At 39.1% G+C, this 14,007-nt stretch overlaps 1 protein-coding gene across 1 annotated transcript in view; it reads left to right on the top strand.

Moving 5' to 3' along the window:
* The window catches only part of ppip5k2 (diphosphoinositol pentakisphosphate kinase 2), a 198,270-nt gene that overhangs the window by 65,132 nt on the left and 119,131 nt on the right, over positions 1–14,007 (top strand). Inside the window, exons 14-16 of the mRNA XM_048593691.1 lie at positions 3,744–3,829; positions 6,538–6,663; positions 11,848–11,969. Of these exons, the coding sequence (XP_048449648.1) occupies positions 3,744–3,829; positions 6,538–6,663; positions 11,848–11,969 (334 nt within the window). The remainder of the gene's footprint in view (positions 1–3,743; positions 3,830–6,537; positions 6,664–11,847; positions 11,970–14,007) is intronic.

Below are 14,007 nucleotides of genomic sequence, written 5' to 3'. Positions count from 1 at the left end.
GTCCTGCCAGATTGAGACATGAATAGTGGTGGACAATTAAGCAGTTCTGAGGAGGAGGACTGTCCACAAATACGATATCAATAATGAGGAGTCTAGTACATTACTACATAAGACAAGGCTGAAACATTTGCAGCAATCTTCATCCAGAGTGGGTCATCCATCTCGGCCTCCTCTGGAGATCTCTCCAGCATCATGGATGCTGGTCTTTAGCCAATTTGAATCACTCCACATGATATCAAGAAATGGTTGGAGGAACTGGTTATTGAAAAGGATATGGGGCCTGATGACATTCCAGTAATAGTACTGAAGACATCTGCTTCAGGGCTTGCCATACCCCAAGGCAAACTGTTCCAGCACAGCTATGACACTGGCATCTACCTTTAAGGTGTGGAAAATTGTTCAGGTATGTCTTATACACACAATGCAGGACAAATCCTACTTGGCCAATTACTGGCGCAACTCTTGATCATCAGTAACATTATGGAAAGTGTTATCAACATGCTATCAGCAGTACCCTGCTTACTGACGCCCGGTTTGTGTTCTGCCAGCTACTCAGCTCCTGACCTTATTATAGCTTTGATTCAAACACAAACAAAAGAGCTGAATTCCAGATGTGATACGAGAGAAACATTCTTGACATAGCAGTTGCCCGAGCAATCTATGTCAATATCCATGCTTGGGCAAGTAACATTTGCACCATGAAAATACTGGGCAATGATTATCTCCAATGAAAGAATCTAACCATTGTTCCTTGATATTCAATGGTGTCGCAATCACTGGATTTCACCCATTATCAATCTCCTCGTGTTTACCATTCACTAGAAACTGATCTGGATTAGCCATATAAATGTTATGGCTGCAAGAGTGGGTCAGAGGTCAGTAATACTGCAGCCAGTAAGTCATCCACCTGATTCCTCAAAGCCTGTAAGGATTGTGAAGGAATTCTCCCCACTTGCCTGGCTGAGTTCAGCTCCAACAACACTCAAAGCTTGACACCGTTCAGGCCAAAGCAGCTTGCTTGAGTGCCACCACATCCAGAAACATTTACTCTGTCTATAGTCAACACTCAGTAGCAGCAGTGTGGATCAATGATAAGATGCATTGCAGAGATTCACCAGGTTCCTTAGCAAGCAGCTTCCATCTTGAAGGACAAGTGCGACAGATACGTGGAAATACCACACCTGCAAGTTCCCGTCCAAACCACTCACGTTGGAAATATATTGTCATTACTTCAGTGTTGCTGAGTCAAAATTTCGGAATTCTGTCAATGGCAGCGCAAGTCTGCTACAGCAAATGGACTGCAGCGGTTCAAGAACGTAGCTCACCAACACCTTCTAAGAAGGTAACTGGGGAGGAGTAGTAAATGCTGGATGAGCAAGTGAGTGGACTTAAAACAAAATTTGGGATTTTAACCCAGAACCAGTAAAGGAACAGCCATGTAGTCCTCCATCAGGAAATGTGGCTCAGAGGTATACTTAGATATGGTTCTCCCATTTCTCATGATTCAAACTCTGCCTATGTTACACTCTCACTTGTCATATTTTATAAGCCACTCAGCAGTCATTCCTTCCTGGCACTCCCTAAGTTTCTAATTAAATGTTTTCTTAATTACTGAATTTTTTTTTATAAATTACTGCTCTCCTCAACACTGCTTTGTGCTACTTTAAACCTTAATGATACAATAAACCATATAACTTAAAAATAGTAGATTCACTAACATATTTCCCTTCCTCTTGAGTCTCTTAATTATGTCAGAGCTATCCATGGGTTCATTTTACATTTATTTTAATTTTCAGCTTTATATTGACACATCCTGATAGGAGTGTACCCTCTAACTTTTCTTCCCAGCAGACAGGACCCTGTGTTCTGTGTGCAGTAATAACTTGCTTAACTGTAAGTCAGTACCGTGATCTGGTTGCTGATGCCAATGCTATATGCAGAACTCTGGATTGGCAATTTGGAGGAGTCACTATTTGATTTTGTATACAAACACATTCAGTTCCCAAAGTCTCGCTGTTTAATCTGTCTCGCTGTTTAAATCTGATAATCCTCAACTTCATTATCCTGCCATTTCCCCATAGCCATTGATTCCCTTGCTGATTAAAGATCTGACTATCTTAGGTTTGAATATACTCAATAACCCAGCCTTAGCAGCCCTTTGTGGTAAAGAATTCAATGGATTCACAACCTTCTGAGAAGAAATTCCTCCTCATCCCTGTCTTAAATGACAACTTCTTTTTGAGATTCTGGCCTTAGACTTTCCCAGAATGGGAAACAATCTCACTGTATCTATCTGTGAAGTCTCCTAAGAATCTTCTATGTCGAACAGTTGCTTGAGGCACTGGGATACTCATTCAGTTACATTACCATCTCACCAACTCCTACCCAGGTTTGAAATATGACACTTGATGCTTCTTTGTCACTTGCCACCCTATTGGTTCTCCATATTTATTTCGTGCAAATAGGCTGCAAATTTTTTCTCTGATCAAGATTGCCCAAAATAATTTCATAATGAAACTTTCAGTCAGTGAATCAGCAATGTTTACCTCATCAGCCTGAACCAAATTTAAATCGACAAGTGAAACTTCAGTATTTTAGCCATCATTACGTTCAGGCCTATGACCTAGAATAGAACTGTACGTGCTATCTTCGTTAAATTGTTATGGATCATTTTAAACATAATTATTTCAACAGTATCCATTTTCTGAGCTTAAAATACTTGCTTCTGTGGTGCATTTGAAGTGTCTCAAATACAATTGGTTGATACTCTCAGAAGTACGCATTAACAAACGTCTGTTTGCAGTACCCCTCCCGATGCTGACAGAGACATGATTCTGTCACGATCGCTTTTATGTGTTGTGCTGATTTTTAAAAATACTACCTTTTTGTTAATTAACAGAACGTTTCACAAAGTGTGCCTGCACAGAACCATTCAGGGGTGTCTTTCAAAGTTGTCAGAAAACACTTAGATGAATAAAGGTGATAGTCCTAAATATTGCCCTAACCGGCAGTGAAGCCACTAATCGAGAGCTAGTCACCAGTGAAGAACTAGCAAAAAGCAAAAAAAAAGTTAACAAGAAAGCAGCTGCAAGATAAATAGTAGTTGCTTGACTTATTTTTATGGAAGTTATTCTATTTATCATGTTGATTTTGCAGATAGCATATACCTAGTAGAAACATTGCTGATTTCTGTAGAAAAAACTTAATTCTGCAGATTTGCTTATTTTGGATTTCTCACCTGCCCGCAGTTGTTTCAGTTTGAGAGTTTAAGATGTAAGAGTAGAAGAAAGATTTTCAGCTCCCCAAGCCAATTTCATCTTTTAACAAAATCATAACTGAACTGTACCTCAACCTAATTTGCTTGGCTTTGCTCTAGATCCCTTAGGACCCTTCCTGGACAAAAACCTATTGACTTGCCTCAAAACTTTCAGTTGATCCACGGACTTTGAGGAGACCATGCCAGATTTCTCTTTATGTGCAAAAAATGCATGCTGATTTTAATCATAGGGGATCTTGCTCTAATATTTAGATTATGACCTTTTATTATGGGTCCCTTTTTCAAAGTAAGAGTATTTCTTTTTAATTCTTCAGATTAGTGCCAATTTTTACTTGAATGTGTTTTTGTGAAGCACTTTAGGACATTTTCTTCCGTTAATGCTGCTGTATTTACAGATATTGTTATATAGTGTGCATATTTTAGCTGCTTCCTAAGAAATCAACTATATTTGCAATTATCTTAACAGGTATGGGCATTTTTCTGGAATAAATCGTAAAGTTCAGTTGACGTACCTACCTCTTGGATGTACAAAGACCTCAAGTGAAGAAGATGGTATGTTTTCTTATGCCTGTTTTTTTTCCTTAATTTCTTTTTGGATTTTGTAAGTTGTTAAACTGGCATTGCTCAGTTACTGAGCTTTCATTTCTTTTTATTACGACTACTACATTTGTTGGAGCAATTTACTTTAGACAGCATTTCATAATAGTTGTATAACTATAATTATCAACCTGACAAAATTCATTTTCAAAATTGAAGCCCCTACCAACTTGGTAAGCACTAATTTCAAATTGTTGGGTATGATTTTTGTTTTTGTTTCAGCCTCTGTTTCATCACTTAGATTTCCAGTTGTATAAGTACTATATAACATGGTGCTTAAATGGTGGAGGTTTAAGTGTCAGCTTTGGCTAAGGGTCAATTCCGAGTCAGAAAGTTGTGTGTTTGTTTTCCACCCGGAGTCTTGTGTGTGTAATCTGGACTATTAAATGACTGCTGCACTGTTATAAGCTATCTAAGGATCAATAACTTTACAACAAAAGTAGAAAACATTTGAAATCCCAGTTGCTTACTAAGAGAATAAAGCCACAAGATTTCGGTCTTAAACAAACAGAAGAATCTTTACTATTGAAGAGTCAAAAAAAGCAAACAGACAATACTTTATATCCTTTACTGTAGGTTCCAGAATTAAAACGTCACACATGAATTAATTGGCATGCAGTGATCGACCAAAAGCTGCATGCCAAGATACAACCAAGACATCCCATACATTTTCTCAGCAGTCCACCCAAATATCAGAATCACAAACTCCTTCAAAGCTTGTCTTTCTCTCAAGGGATATATATTGTCTTTACTCCACCTTGTCATATGGGTATTGCTAGAAATTATTAACCTTGCATAATTGTTCTTGAACTGAGGGAAGTTAAGAGTTGGCTGCATTGCTAAGAGGCTTGAGCCACGTACACTAAACCAGGTTGGATTGATAGATTTCGTAGAATCCTTGCAGTGTGGAAGTAGGCCATTTTGTCCCTCTGAACAACATCCCACCCAGACCCACCTCCACCCCCTCACCCTCTCCCTGTAAATCTGCATTTCCCATGGCCAACCCACCTAGTCTGCACATCCCTGGACACTATGGGCCATTTAGTATGGCCAATTCACCTAACCTGCACATCTTTGGACTGTGGGAGAAAGCCCACGCAGACACAAGGAGAATGTTCAAACTCCACACAGACAGTTGCCTGCGGCTAGAACGAACCCAGGTCCCTGATGCTGTGAGGCAGCATTGCTAACTACTGAGTCACTGTGCCGCCCTATTTCCTTCTCTACGATATATTTGTGAACCAGACAGGTCTTTACAATTGATGATAGTCTCAATGTCATTACTGTGACTTGCTTTCAGTTCCAGATTTAGATAAATTCCACCTGCTGCCATTCAACCTATGTTCCCAGAACTTTAGCCTGGGCTTTTGAATCACTGGTCCAGTGACATTGATCTATGACACCATTCGCAATGTATAATTTCCCCTCATTTGAGGACAAATCGGCTTCTGATTTCTCTTCAACAGCAGCACCAATTTGTCTTGAAGATCCTCTCATTGCTTATGCCTGCAATGAGTTGTCAGGCAACAAAACTCAAACTAAGGGTACCCCACTGTCTGCACACCTCCTACCTGCTAGCTGTCTCCTCCAGAGACGACACTCTGCCAGGGTTTAAGATGCTGGGGATCAGCCTTATATTACCATTGCAATCCCAGCTCTCTAGCTACACTGGGCAGAGAAATACTGCTCATGGACTCTGTGTTCCAGCTGCACACAGACAATCACTTCACCTTTCCCGAGCTAACAACACTTCTCACTGACTTTACCCGATGCCTGCTATGACCGGGCAATGTCTTTATTTTCACTGAGCTACCAACTCCTTTTTAAATAGCCTGGAGTCTTGCTGTTTCAAACAGCTCTGAAATTTTGCTGTTGCCCCTCTCAGGCTTTCTGAGCCTCAAAATCTTATCTATGCTGATCGGATCCCTACCCTTCAGCCTTGAGATCTCACAACTGTTCTGTAACTCGCAGTGCTACCCTTCAGGTATCATAGCCCAGACTAGTCTGTCGTGTGGACGTGTTCTGGTGACCATAAACCCCACTCACCTGAGTAGCAGTTTGCTCAATCTCTACAGGTCCCATGGTGGGGTTGCATTGTCATCCCTAAGCAGCAATCAAATGGGACCTAACAACTGAGCACAGGCAGCCTGGCACCCACTGTGCTCTGCATTTGGTCTGAAACCCTGGAAGTTGTAGTCTTGCACCTCAAAAGCATACAGTAAATTTGAAACACAATTCCCCCCCCACCCCCACTTCAACTGGCAGAAGCGCCAAAGTGTTTTGGTTTCGTTTAACTTCACAGGCAGATATATGGAACCTATGTGTTTTAAGAAGAGCAGGGAAGCTCACATTGTCGTCTGACAATATTTATCCCTGAACAAATATTGTTAAAAGGCTAGAGAGAAGGTATGTTCTACCCAGATTACAATTCCCACAAGTGCAGATAGTGCTGCAAGACATGTAACTTCCTATCATGATGTCAACACAAAGTTTTCACTTTGGTATTGCGGTACTTTGCTGTGTGCAAATTGACTACTCTGAATACACTCTTAAAGTACTTGACTGTAAAGTGCTTTGGAATGGCCTACAGTTGTAAAAGGTGCTGCATAATGCAAGTTTTTTTTTCTTCCTGCTAATAATTCAAAGTTAATTATTATCAACAGACAATAAGAGAGAAGAGCCTTCACTACTGCTGGTATTAAAGTGGGGTGGAGAACTGACTCCGGCAGGCAGGGTCCAAGCTGAAGAACTGGGTCGTGCTTTCAGGTGCATGTATCCAGGAGGACAAGGTAAAACATTTGTGTTTCATAATATATTCACGTCTAATATCTATCTACTGTATGTTCATGTAAACATTGATATTGTGCAAAATCAACCTGTGACCTTTGGCCTAAAAGTAATTTTTCATTTATCTTCATAGAAGTGAATCCTAGTTTTTTAGGGAAGCATGTACGTACATTTCACTTTTCAGGTGGGTGATGTTGACAACTGGATAAGACAAACAAACAGGCATGAAATCAGGATGCAGTGGTCAACTTCCACAGCAGACATTGAATAAATGAATGCTCAAGCCTTGTGTCTTAAACCATTGCCCTCTGCCTTCCTATGGAGGGGAGGCTCAGGTCTTGCCAGTAAGGCCATTGTATTTATCGGTACTTGCAATGTCCCTGCATGAAATTTGAAGTGAAGGGATAGGAACCAACAGGGTTATTTTCTAACTGCATGGCCCATCCTTTTCCTCCTTTGGCTCCTGAGCAGATATTGGATCTCTGGCTCCTGAACAATTAAGTTATTGGATCCACAGGCCCACCAACGCTCCCAGGGTGTGGTGCTGGGGGAGGCCTCTTAAAAACAGAGAGAACCAGGCAAAAAATGGCTTGAATGAGCATTGCTTCCCCCATTACCGTGTGGATTATTTTGACAGCTGTATAGGATGTATTTTGGTTGAAAGTAAAGGCATTTTTTTCGCCTGAGGAATAATATTCATGTGAACATTTACCTCTTAGCTTTTTGCATTAAAATAATCTGTCTCAAAAATTCAACTTTTACATAGGCATATATGATAGTTATGCCCTGGTGTTTTCAATCACTTTTGAATCCAGTATTATTATTTTTCTTAAAATTATACACAATTCAGATTGTCTTAACTCTCCATGAATCACAGCAAAGTGAAATTTCCATAGGCTAACCCACTAAGGCAAATGGAAATTATTCTCATGTATGTTTTTGAGGTTTGAACATAATTGTGCCTTTTTACCCTTTAGATTGCACAATGCCACATTTATTTGAAGCAGGAACCCTAAAATCATGAAAGCTAGTAACACTTATAAGCGATTTTTTTTTTTTTTGACACTGAAGATGAAAATATTAATTGACAACCTAAGGTATGATAGAATATAAAGATGCAAAGCACACTAACCAAGTTTTTTTTAAGAATTCCTCTTAAGGCAGGTAGAGCGTGAACTGCTGAATTTCAGGCTTCAAACTGGTTTTGTTTTTTTCTAACATCTGACCTAAAAGTGTTTCGTTTCCAGGGACAAACCTTTGTGTGATTATAGGCTTCATGCAACCATTATTTCCAAGACAAAATGATGCAATTAACATGCAATAACTGAACTCTGGAGTTTAACAGGCTGAAATGCTTTGGGCAATATTCTTCTATTTAAACCTAGGCATTGTGATGCAAATTATTTTCCAGATGAAACTGAATTTTATCTGATATATCAATCTATCTAAAATATTTGTTTTAAGTAAGTGGGAACTTGAAGGCTGTAGTAAACATTTTCAGTTCCATCTCAAATTTGTTTTCAAGACTACTTTTACAGTTGCAGTTTTGTTTACTATCACATTTCTACCTCCCTGCACTTTTGGTGAAATGTTACATCAGTACCTCCATCATTTCAAGGATTGACTTTTCTGTTGTTGTTCTCACTGGTTTCTCTCTAAGTTCCTGTTTAACTAATACTTTATAGCTTCGTCAAAGTTCTGAGCATCCATTACACAAGTTCTGTTGGCTTCCTATGTTGAAAACGAATTTTATGTATTTTATCTTTGAGTTCAAAACTTTCCATGGTCATTCTGCCCAAGCAAACTATTCTGGTATATGTCATTCTCTCCCAGGCCTTTGACACCAGGAACAGAGTTTTTGCCACCATGTGGCTGTAATCTGCCTGATTCATTGACCAGTCAAACTTGTTTTACAAATTTGTCAGGCCATAAAGGGCTAGTTTGTAATTTTTGTGGGATTGCCCAATGGATCAAGAATAATCAACACAAGTGGAAGAAGGCTGCAATACAGTGATTTGTGAATCACAGCCATGCCACTCAATTAGGTACAAATGGTACATTACTGAGAGAGGCAGTCAACAGTTGGCGTACAGGTGCCATTAGGTGAACAAAGATGATATGTGCACGTTTGATCCATTGAGAGTGTCATAACTCTTCAGGCCCCATGGGGTAACAGAGGGAGATCCAATAAGTATAGTGAGTGCTGACCCAACAGTTAGAGAGCCTTCGAGTTATACTGCATGGAAACAGATCCTTCAGACGAACTTGTCTGCAATAACCAGATGTCCTAAACTGATCGAGTCCCATTTGCCAGCATTTGGCCTGTATCCTTCTAAACCCTTCCTATTCCTCTACTCATCTACATACTTAGAAATTGGGATCCATGATAAGGGACAAAATGAGCAGGAGTGGACGCAAAGAATCAGACATGAGGAAAGCAGAGGTGAGAAACATGGTAGGAAGGCAATAAGTGCTGTACTGTCAGCAGCGTTTGTATTTTTGCAGAATAAAGCTACCATGTCAGAATTGGTGAAACAGGATATTGCACTTATCTATGCATTTGGATTTAAGTTTTGTTTTATAGCTGAGGAAATTCTTACTCCGGCAGTGCTTTCCGTGCCCTGTTAGTAGCTATTAAATAATTTCTTTGCTTCTGACTCCTTCTCTGATCAGCAGTGGATCTTGGTAATGTCTGTAAATAGTCAGCACTGTTGCATCTTGCAATTCCCAGCTGTTTAAAAATTAGCACAAGTAACATCTTTATTCAAGAAACGTTGGAAACAGGACACCATAGTCCTAATACCTGTCTTGTATAGGCCTAATATCTGTGCTATAATCCATTACTATGGAGGTTATAGTGGAGTACTTTGAAAATCATGATGTGGTCAGACGGAGCCAGTGAGAATTTCAGAGAGAGAAATCATGTTCAACCAATGCATTACATTTTTGATGTAACATTCAAGGTGGATAGAGCAGAACCAGTAGATATGGTGCACTTGGGTTTCAAAAGACATTTAAATGTCCCTGCTTAAGATAAGAGCACAAGGATTAGTGAGTAACAAATTAATATGGATAAAGGATTGGTTAGCTAACAGGAAGTAGAGAATAGGAATAAATAGGCCTTTTTCAAGTTGGAAAGCTGTGTAACTTCTGAAGTGCCACAGGGATCACTGTTGGGTCCTCCATTATTTACAATATATCCTAAATGACTTGATGAGGGAACCAAATTTGTGGCAGTTAAATTTGTTGATGACATGAAGATATAGTCAGCTGTTGAGAGGAGGTAGGGAATCTGCAGCAAACTATGGACACATTAAGTGACGGGCAAAGATTTACCACTTGTAGTGTAACATAGGGAAATGGGAAGTTGTCCACTTTGACAAGAAGAATGGAAAAGCAGTACACTATTTAAATGGAGAGACATTGCAGAACTTAGTGGTACAGAGGGATCTGGACGACCTGGATATAAATCACATAAAGTTAGCATGTAGGTACATTAAGTGATAACTAAAACAAATGGAATATTGTCATTTATTACAAAGGAAATTGGATATAAAAGGAGTGAAGTTTTACTGCAACTGTACGGGGAACTGAGACCACCTCTGGAATGCTGTGTACAGTTATGGTCTCCTTTATTTGAACAAAGGTACAATTACTTTAGAAACAGCTCAGAGAAGGTTCATTTGATTTATTTCTGGAATAAAGGGCTTATTCCTATGAAGAAAGGCTGAACAAGTTAGACTTATATCTATTGGAAACAAACACAGAAAATGCTGGAAAAACTCAGCTGGTCTGGCAGCATCTTTGGAGAAAGAGCAAGTTGATGTTTCAAGCCTGGTGTAATTCTCCTTTGGAAGGCAGGAAAAAAGACTGCGGATGATTGAGTTTTCAAGAAGAGTCATATTGAACTCAACGTTAACCCTGTTTCTTTCTTCACAGGTGCTGTCAAATCTGCTGAGTTTCTCCGGCATTTACTAAATCTGCAGTATTTTGCTTATATGTATCCATTAGAGTTTGGAAAAATGAAAGGCAATCTTACAGAAACATATAAGAACTAGAGGGACTGGATAGGGTGAATCTCCAGAGGATATTCAGAAGATTTCTTCCTGTGGGGAGACTTAAACTAGAGGGCATCATTTAAGAATGGAAGGTTTCCCTATTAAGGAAGTGATAAGATGAATTTTCTTTTCTCTCAAAGGGTCATTCGAGTGTGGAATTCTCTTCCCCCAAAGGTTAGTGGAGGCTGGATCTTTACCTAACCCAGCCATGAATAATTTTACATTTTTGATAAACAGAGGAGTTGAGGGTAATGCGTGGACAGGAAACTGAAGCTGAGACCACAACCAGATCAGCTATTATCACACTGAAGGCTGAATCAGGCTCGAGGGACAAAATGATTTCCTTCTACTCCAAAGCTCTGTGTTTCTTTGTCATTCATAGTCAGAATTGAGCTGTACTTAAAATTTCACAGGCGTGAAGGGTGATGAATCTTGCTTCATTGCTGGATTCCTACAGGTGCAGAATATCTTCAATTGCACCCATGACCATTAAATTGTTGAATGAACAATAGTGAGATTCAGCAAGAGGAGAGTGGGTTTGACAGTTAATTAGTGACAGTAGGTGCCCAGTGGAGATTGGACTTTAAAATATGGTCTCTAACGCTGTTAGTAACATGGCTGTACAGAGAGCCTCAGGAGCTACATCAGAAAACCAGCCCTATCATGCATTCTGGCTTTTGCCCCATCTCCTATTGGTCTCAGGCTTTGACTGCGATGACTGCTGCCATTTCTTTAAATTAAATTGCACTTTCAAGACCATGCGTCTGCTACTGTTTGTTGGCTGCTAACCCACCCTCCAAACAACTTGCTTTCAACTTAGAGCAAAGAGGTGATTAGAGCAATTGATGAAGTGTTAGAACCTGAAAATGATTTTGACATTAGGTTCCAGACCCCCAAAGACAATTCCTATCCCAGATTGCTTCCTCTACTTCATTATCAAAAGAGAATTTTCAATTATTAAGCCCTCAGCTCAAGAATTCTGACTTGCTGCCCATTTCCTTTTCCTAAAAGTTTATTATTCTGCTTTTTCTTTTCATGACTATTAGTAACATTTGGAAAGGATTGAATAGTTAATGCTTCTACACTTCCACCCTTGTTTTCTTCAGTGTATGTTATGTATTGTTTCAGGAGATTATGCAGGGTTTCCCGGTTGTGGTTTGCTCCGATTACACAGTACATATCGGCATGATCTAAAGATCTATGCATCAGATGAAGGAAGAGTTCAGATGACGGCAGCAGCCTTTGCCAAGGTTTGAAATTCTTTGTTTTATCCCACTAATTAAAACCTTATTACAAAGCTGTGAAAGCTGTAATCATTCAACTGCCCTCTTCAAATAATTTCCAAGAACAATATTTCTCTGAAAATAATTTTTCATACTTTTGTTCCTGAACTCATTTATCAACCTTGAATGTTAATGCTAACTCTGTCACCATAAGCCAACCAAACAAGTTCATCTATTTAATTTGATCAATATATCAGCCATATTCCAATTGGATATTTTGTTTAGATCCATGTAATCTACTCTGCAAGATTATAAATATGAATAAAGACACGAAAAATCATTCAGCCCCATTCAATTCATCCATCTGAAAAAAAACTCAGGATTTCTTTCTCCAACACCCCAGCAACCAGTTGTTTCCAGTTAGGTTACTTTATGCTACATTAATAATTTAATTATGAAATACATTTTGCTGAAATTTTATCGCATAATTCCAAAGTTAGGGTTCTGATGTATCTCTGGAGTGGAATAGTTAAGTTTCCATTTTCTGAATCATCGCATTCTACTTTGGATGTCAGGTCAGACGCATAAATTTAAACAAAAATTACAATGATACTTCTTGGAGCTGATGACATAGTGACAGTAAATACAACTGCAAAAGATTCTATATTTTCCCACCGTCACCTGGTACACAAGACTAGTTGAAGAGCATATGATAATTTGAGTGAAAAATCTTGACACAGGCCCAAAATTTCTCAAAATTGGATCTTTTCATTACAGTAGTGACTATGTTCAAAAGTAGTTCATTGGTTGTAAAGCATCGGACATCTTGGGTCATGAAAGGCACTCTATATGAGGTTTTATTGAAAAGTCTGCGTTGTACTAATATTTCTTAATAAATTTTTTTCTGTGACACTAGGAGTTAAAGCTTTAGGTATCTGTTGCAAACAGTAGAAATCTGCATGTCAATTTGGAGTACATATAAAATTGAAAGATCATTATTGCCATTATAACAGCCATTGTATATACTTGTTTAAAATGGTACATTTTAGATCTCGATGATCCTTCCGATAATAACATTTAAATATCCGAGTGAAAAGTCAATTTTTCTGTATCTTTACTAGGTTATGAAATGAAGCAAAATGTGCCAGAATATGCTATATCAACAATGTCAGTTAGTGGGTATCAGAATCTGGAAAGTAAAATTTGATTAAATTAATTGGCATTTCTGCTAAGCTGACAAAATAAATGATCAGTTATATAGTTGATTGTTATGATCCCAGCTGATGGTAATACTGGACAAATCAGATCCAAGAATGAAATTGACTTGATAGGTCATAAATATTAATTTTTGCCGTTGATTACTGTGGTGCCTAGCCACTGAACATATTCACATGAAGCCTTTAATATTCTTCAGCAAAAGAACATACATTTATTAGACAGAAAAAAAATCTAATATATGACAGTTTTGAAAGATATTAACATAAAGAACAAAGCAAAGTTTCAACATTTTTCCCAGCAATACCCTTGGCAGACGCTCAATCTCAGTCAAGAGTCACGTCTAGCCTAACTCTTTTAATTCCTTAGTTAACCGTTCCAGATTTGATGCCTAGAGACTTTTTCCAGTTCTGATAACCTAGATTCCTTTTTAGTTCTTAGGTCAGTCTGACAACTTAAACTTTGACATAAATTCTCAAGTTTGAAGATTTAGCAAACTAATTTGCTTTTCTGCCACAGTGAAACTGTTCTTCTGAATGAAACAGAACTCAAAAACAAAACCAATGGCCCTGATATAACAAGGTGTAGAGCTGGATGAACACAGCAGGCCAAGCAGCATCAGAGCAGCAGGAAAGGGCCTTCTTCAGAAATGGGGGAGGGGAAGGGGGTTCTGAAATAAATAGGGAGAGAGGGGGAGGCGGATAGAAGATGGATAGAGGAGAAGATAGGTGGAGAGGAGACAGACAGGTCAAAGAGGCGGGGATGGAGCCAGTAAAAGTGAGTGTAGGTGGGGAGTTAGGGAAGGGATAGGTCAGTCCAGGGAGGACGGACAGGTCAAGGGGGCGGGATG

This window comes from Rhincodon typus, chromosome 3 (genome assembly GCF_021869965.1).
Source record: "Rhincodon typus isolate 14 chromosome 3, sRhiTyp1.1, whole genome shotgun sequence".
NCBI lineage: Eukaryota > Metazoa > Chordata > Chondrichthyes > Orectolobiformes > Rhincodontidae > Rhincodon > Rhincodon typus.
Note: the sequence above shows the minus strand (reverse complement) of the source record. Positions and strands in the feature narration are given on the sequence as shown.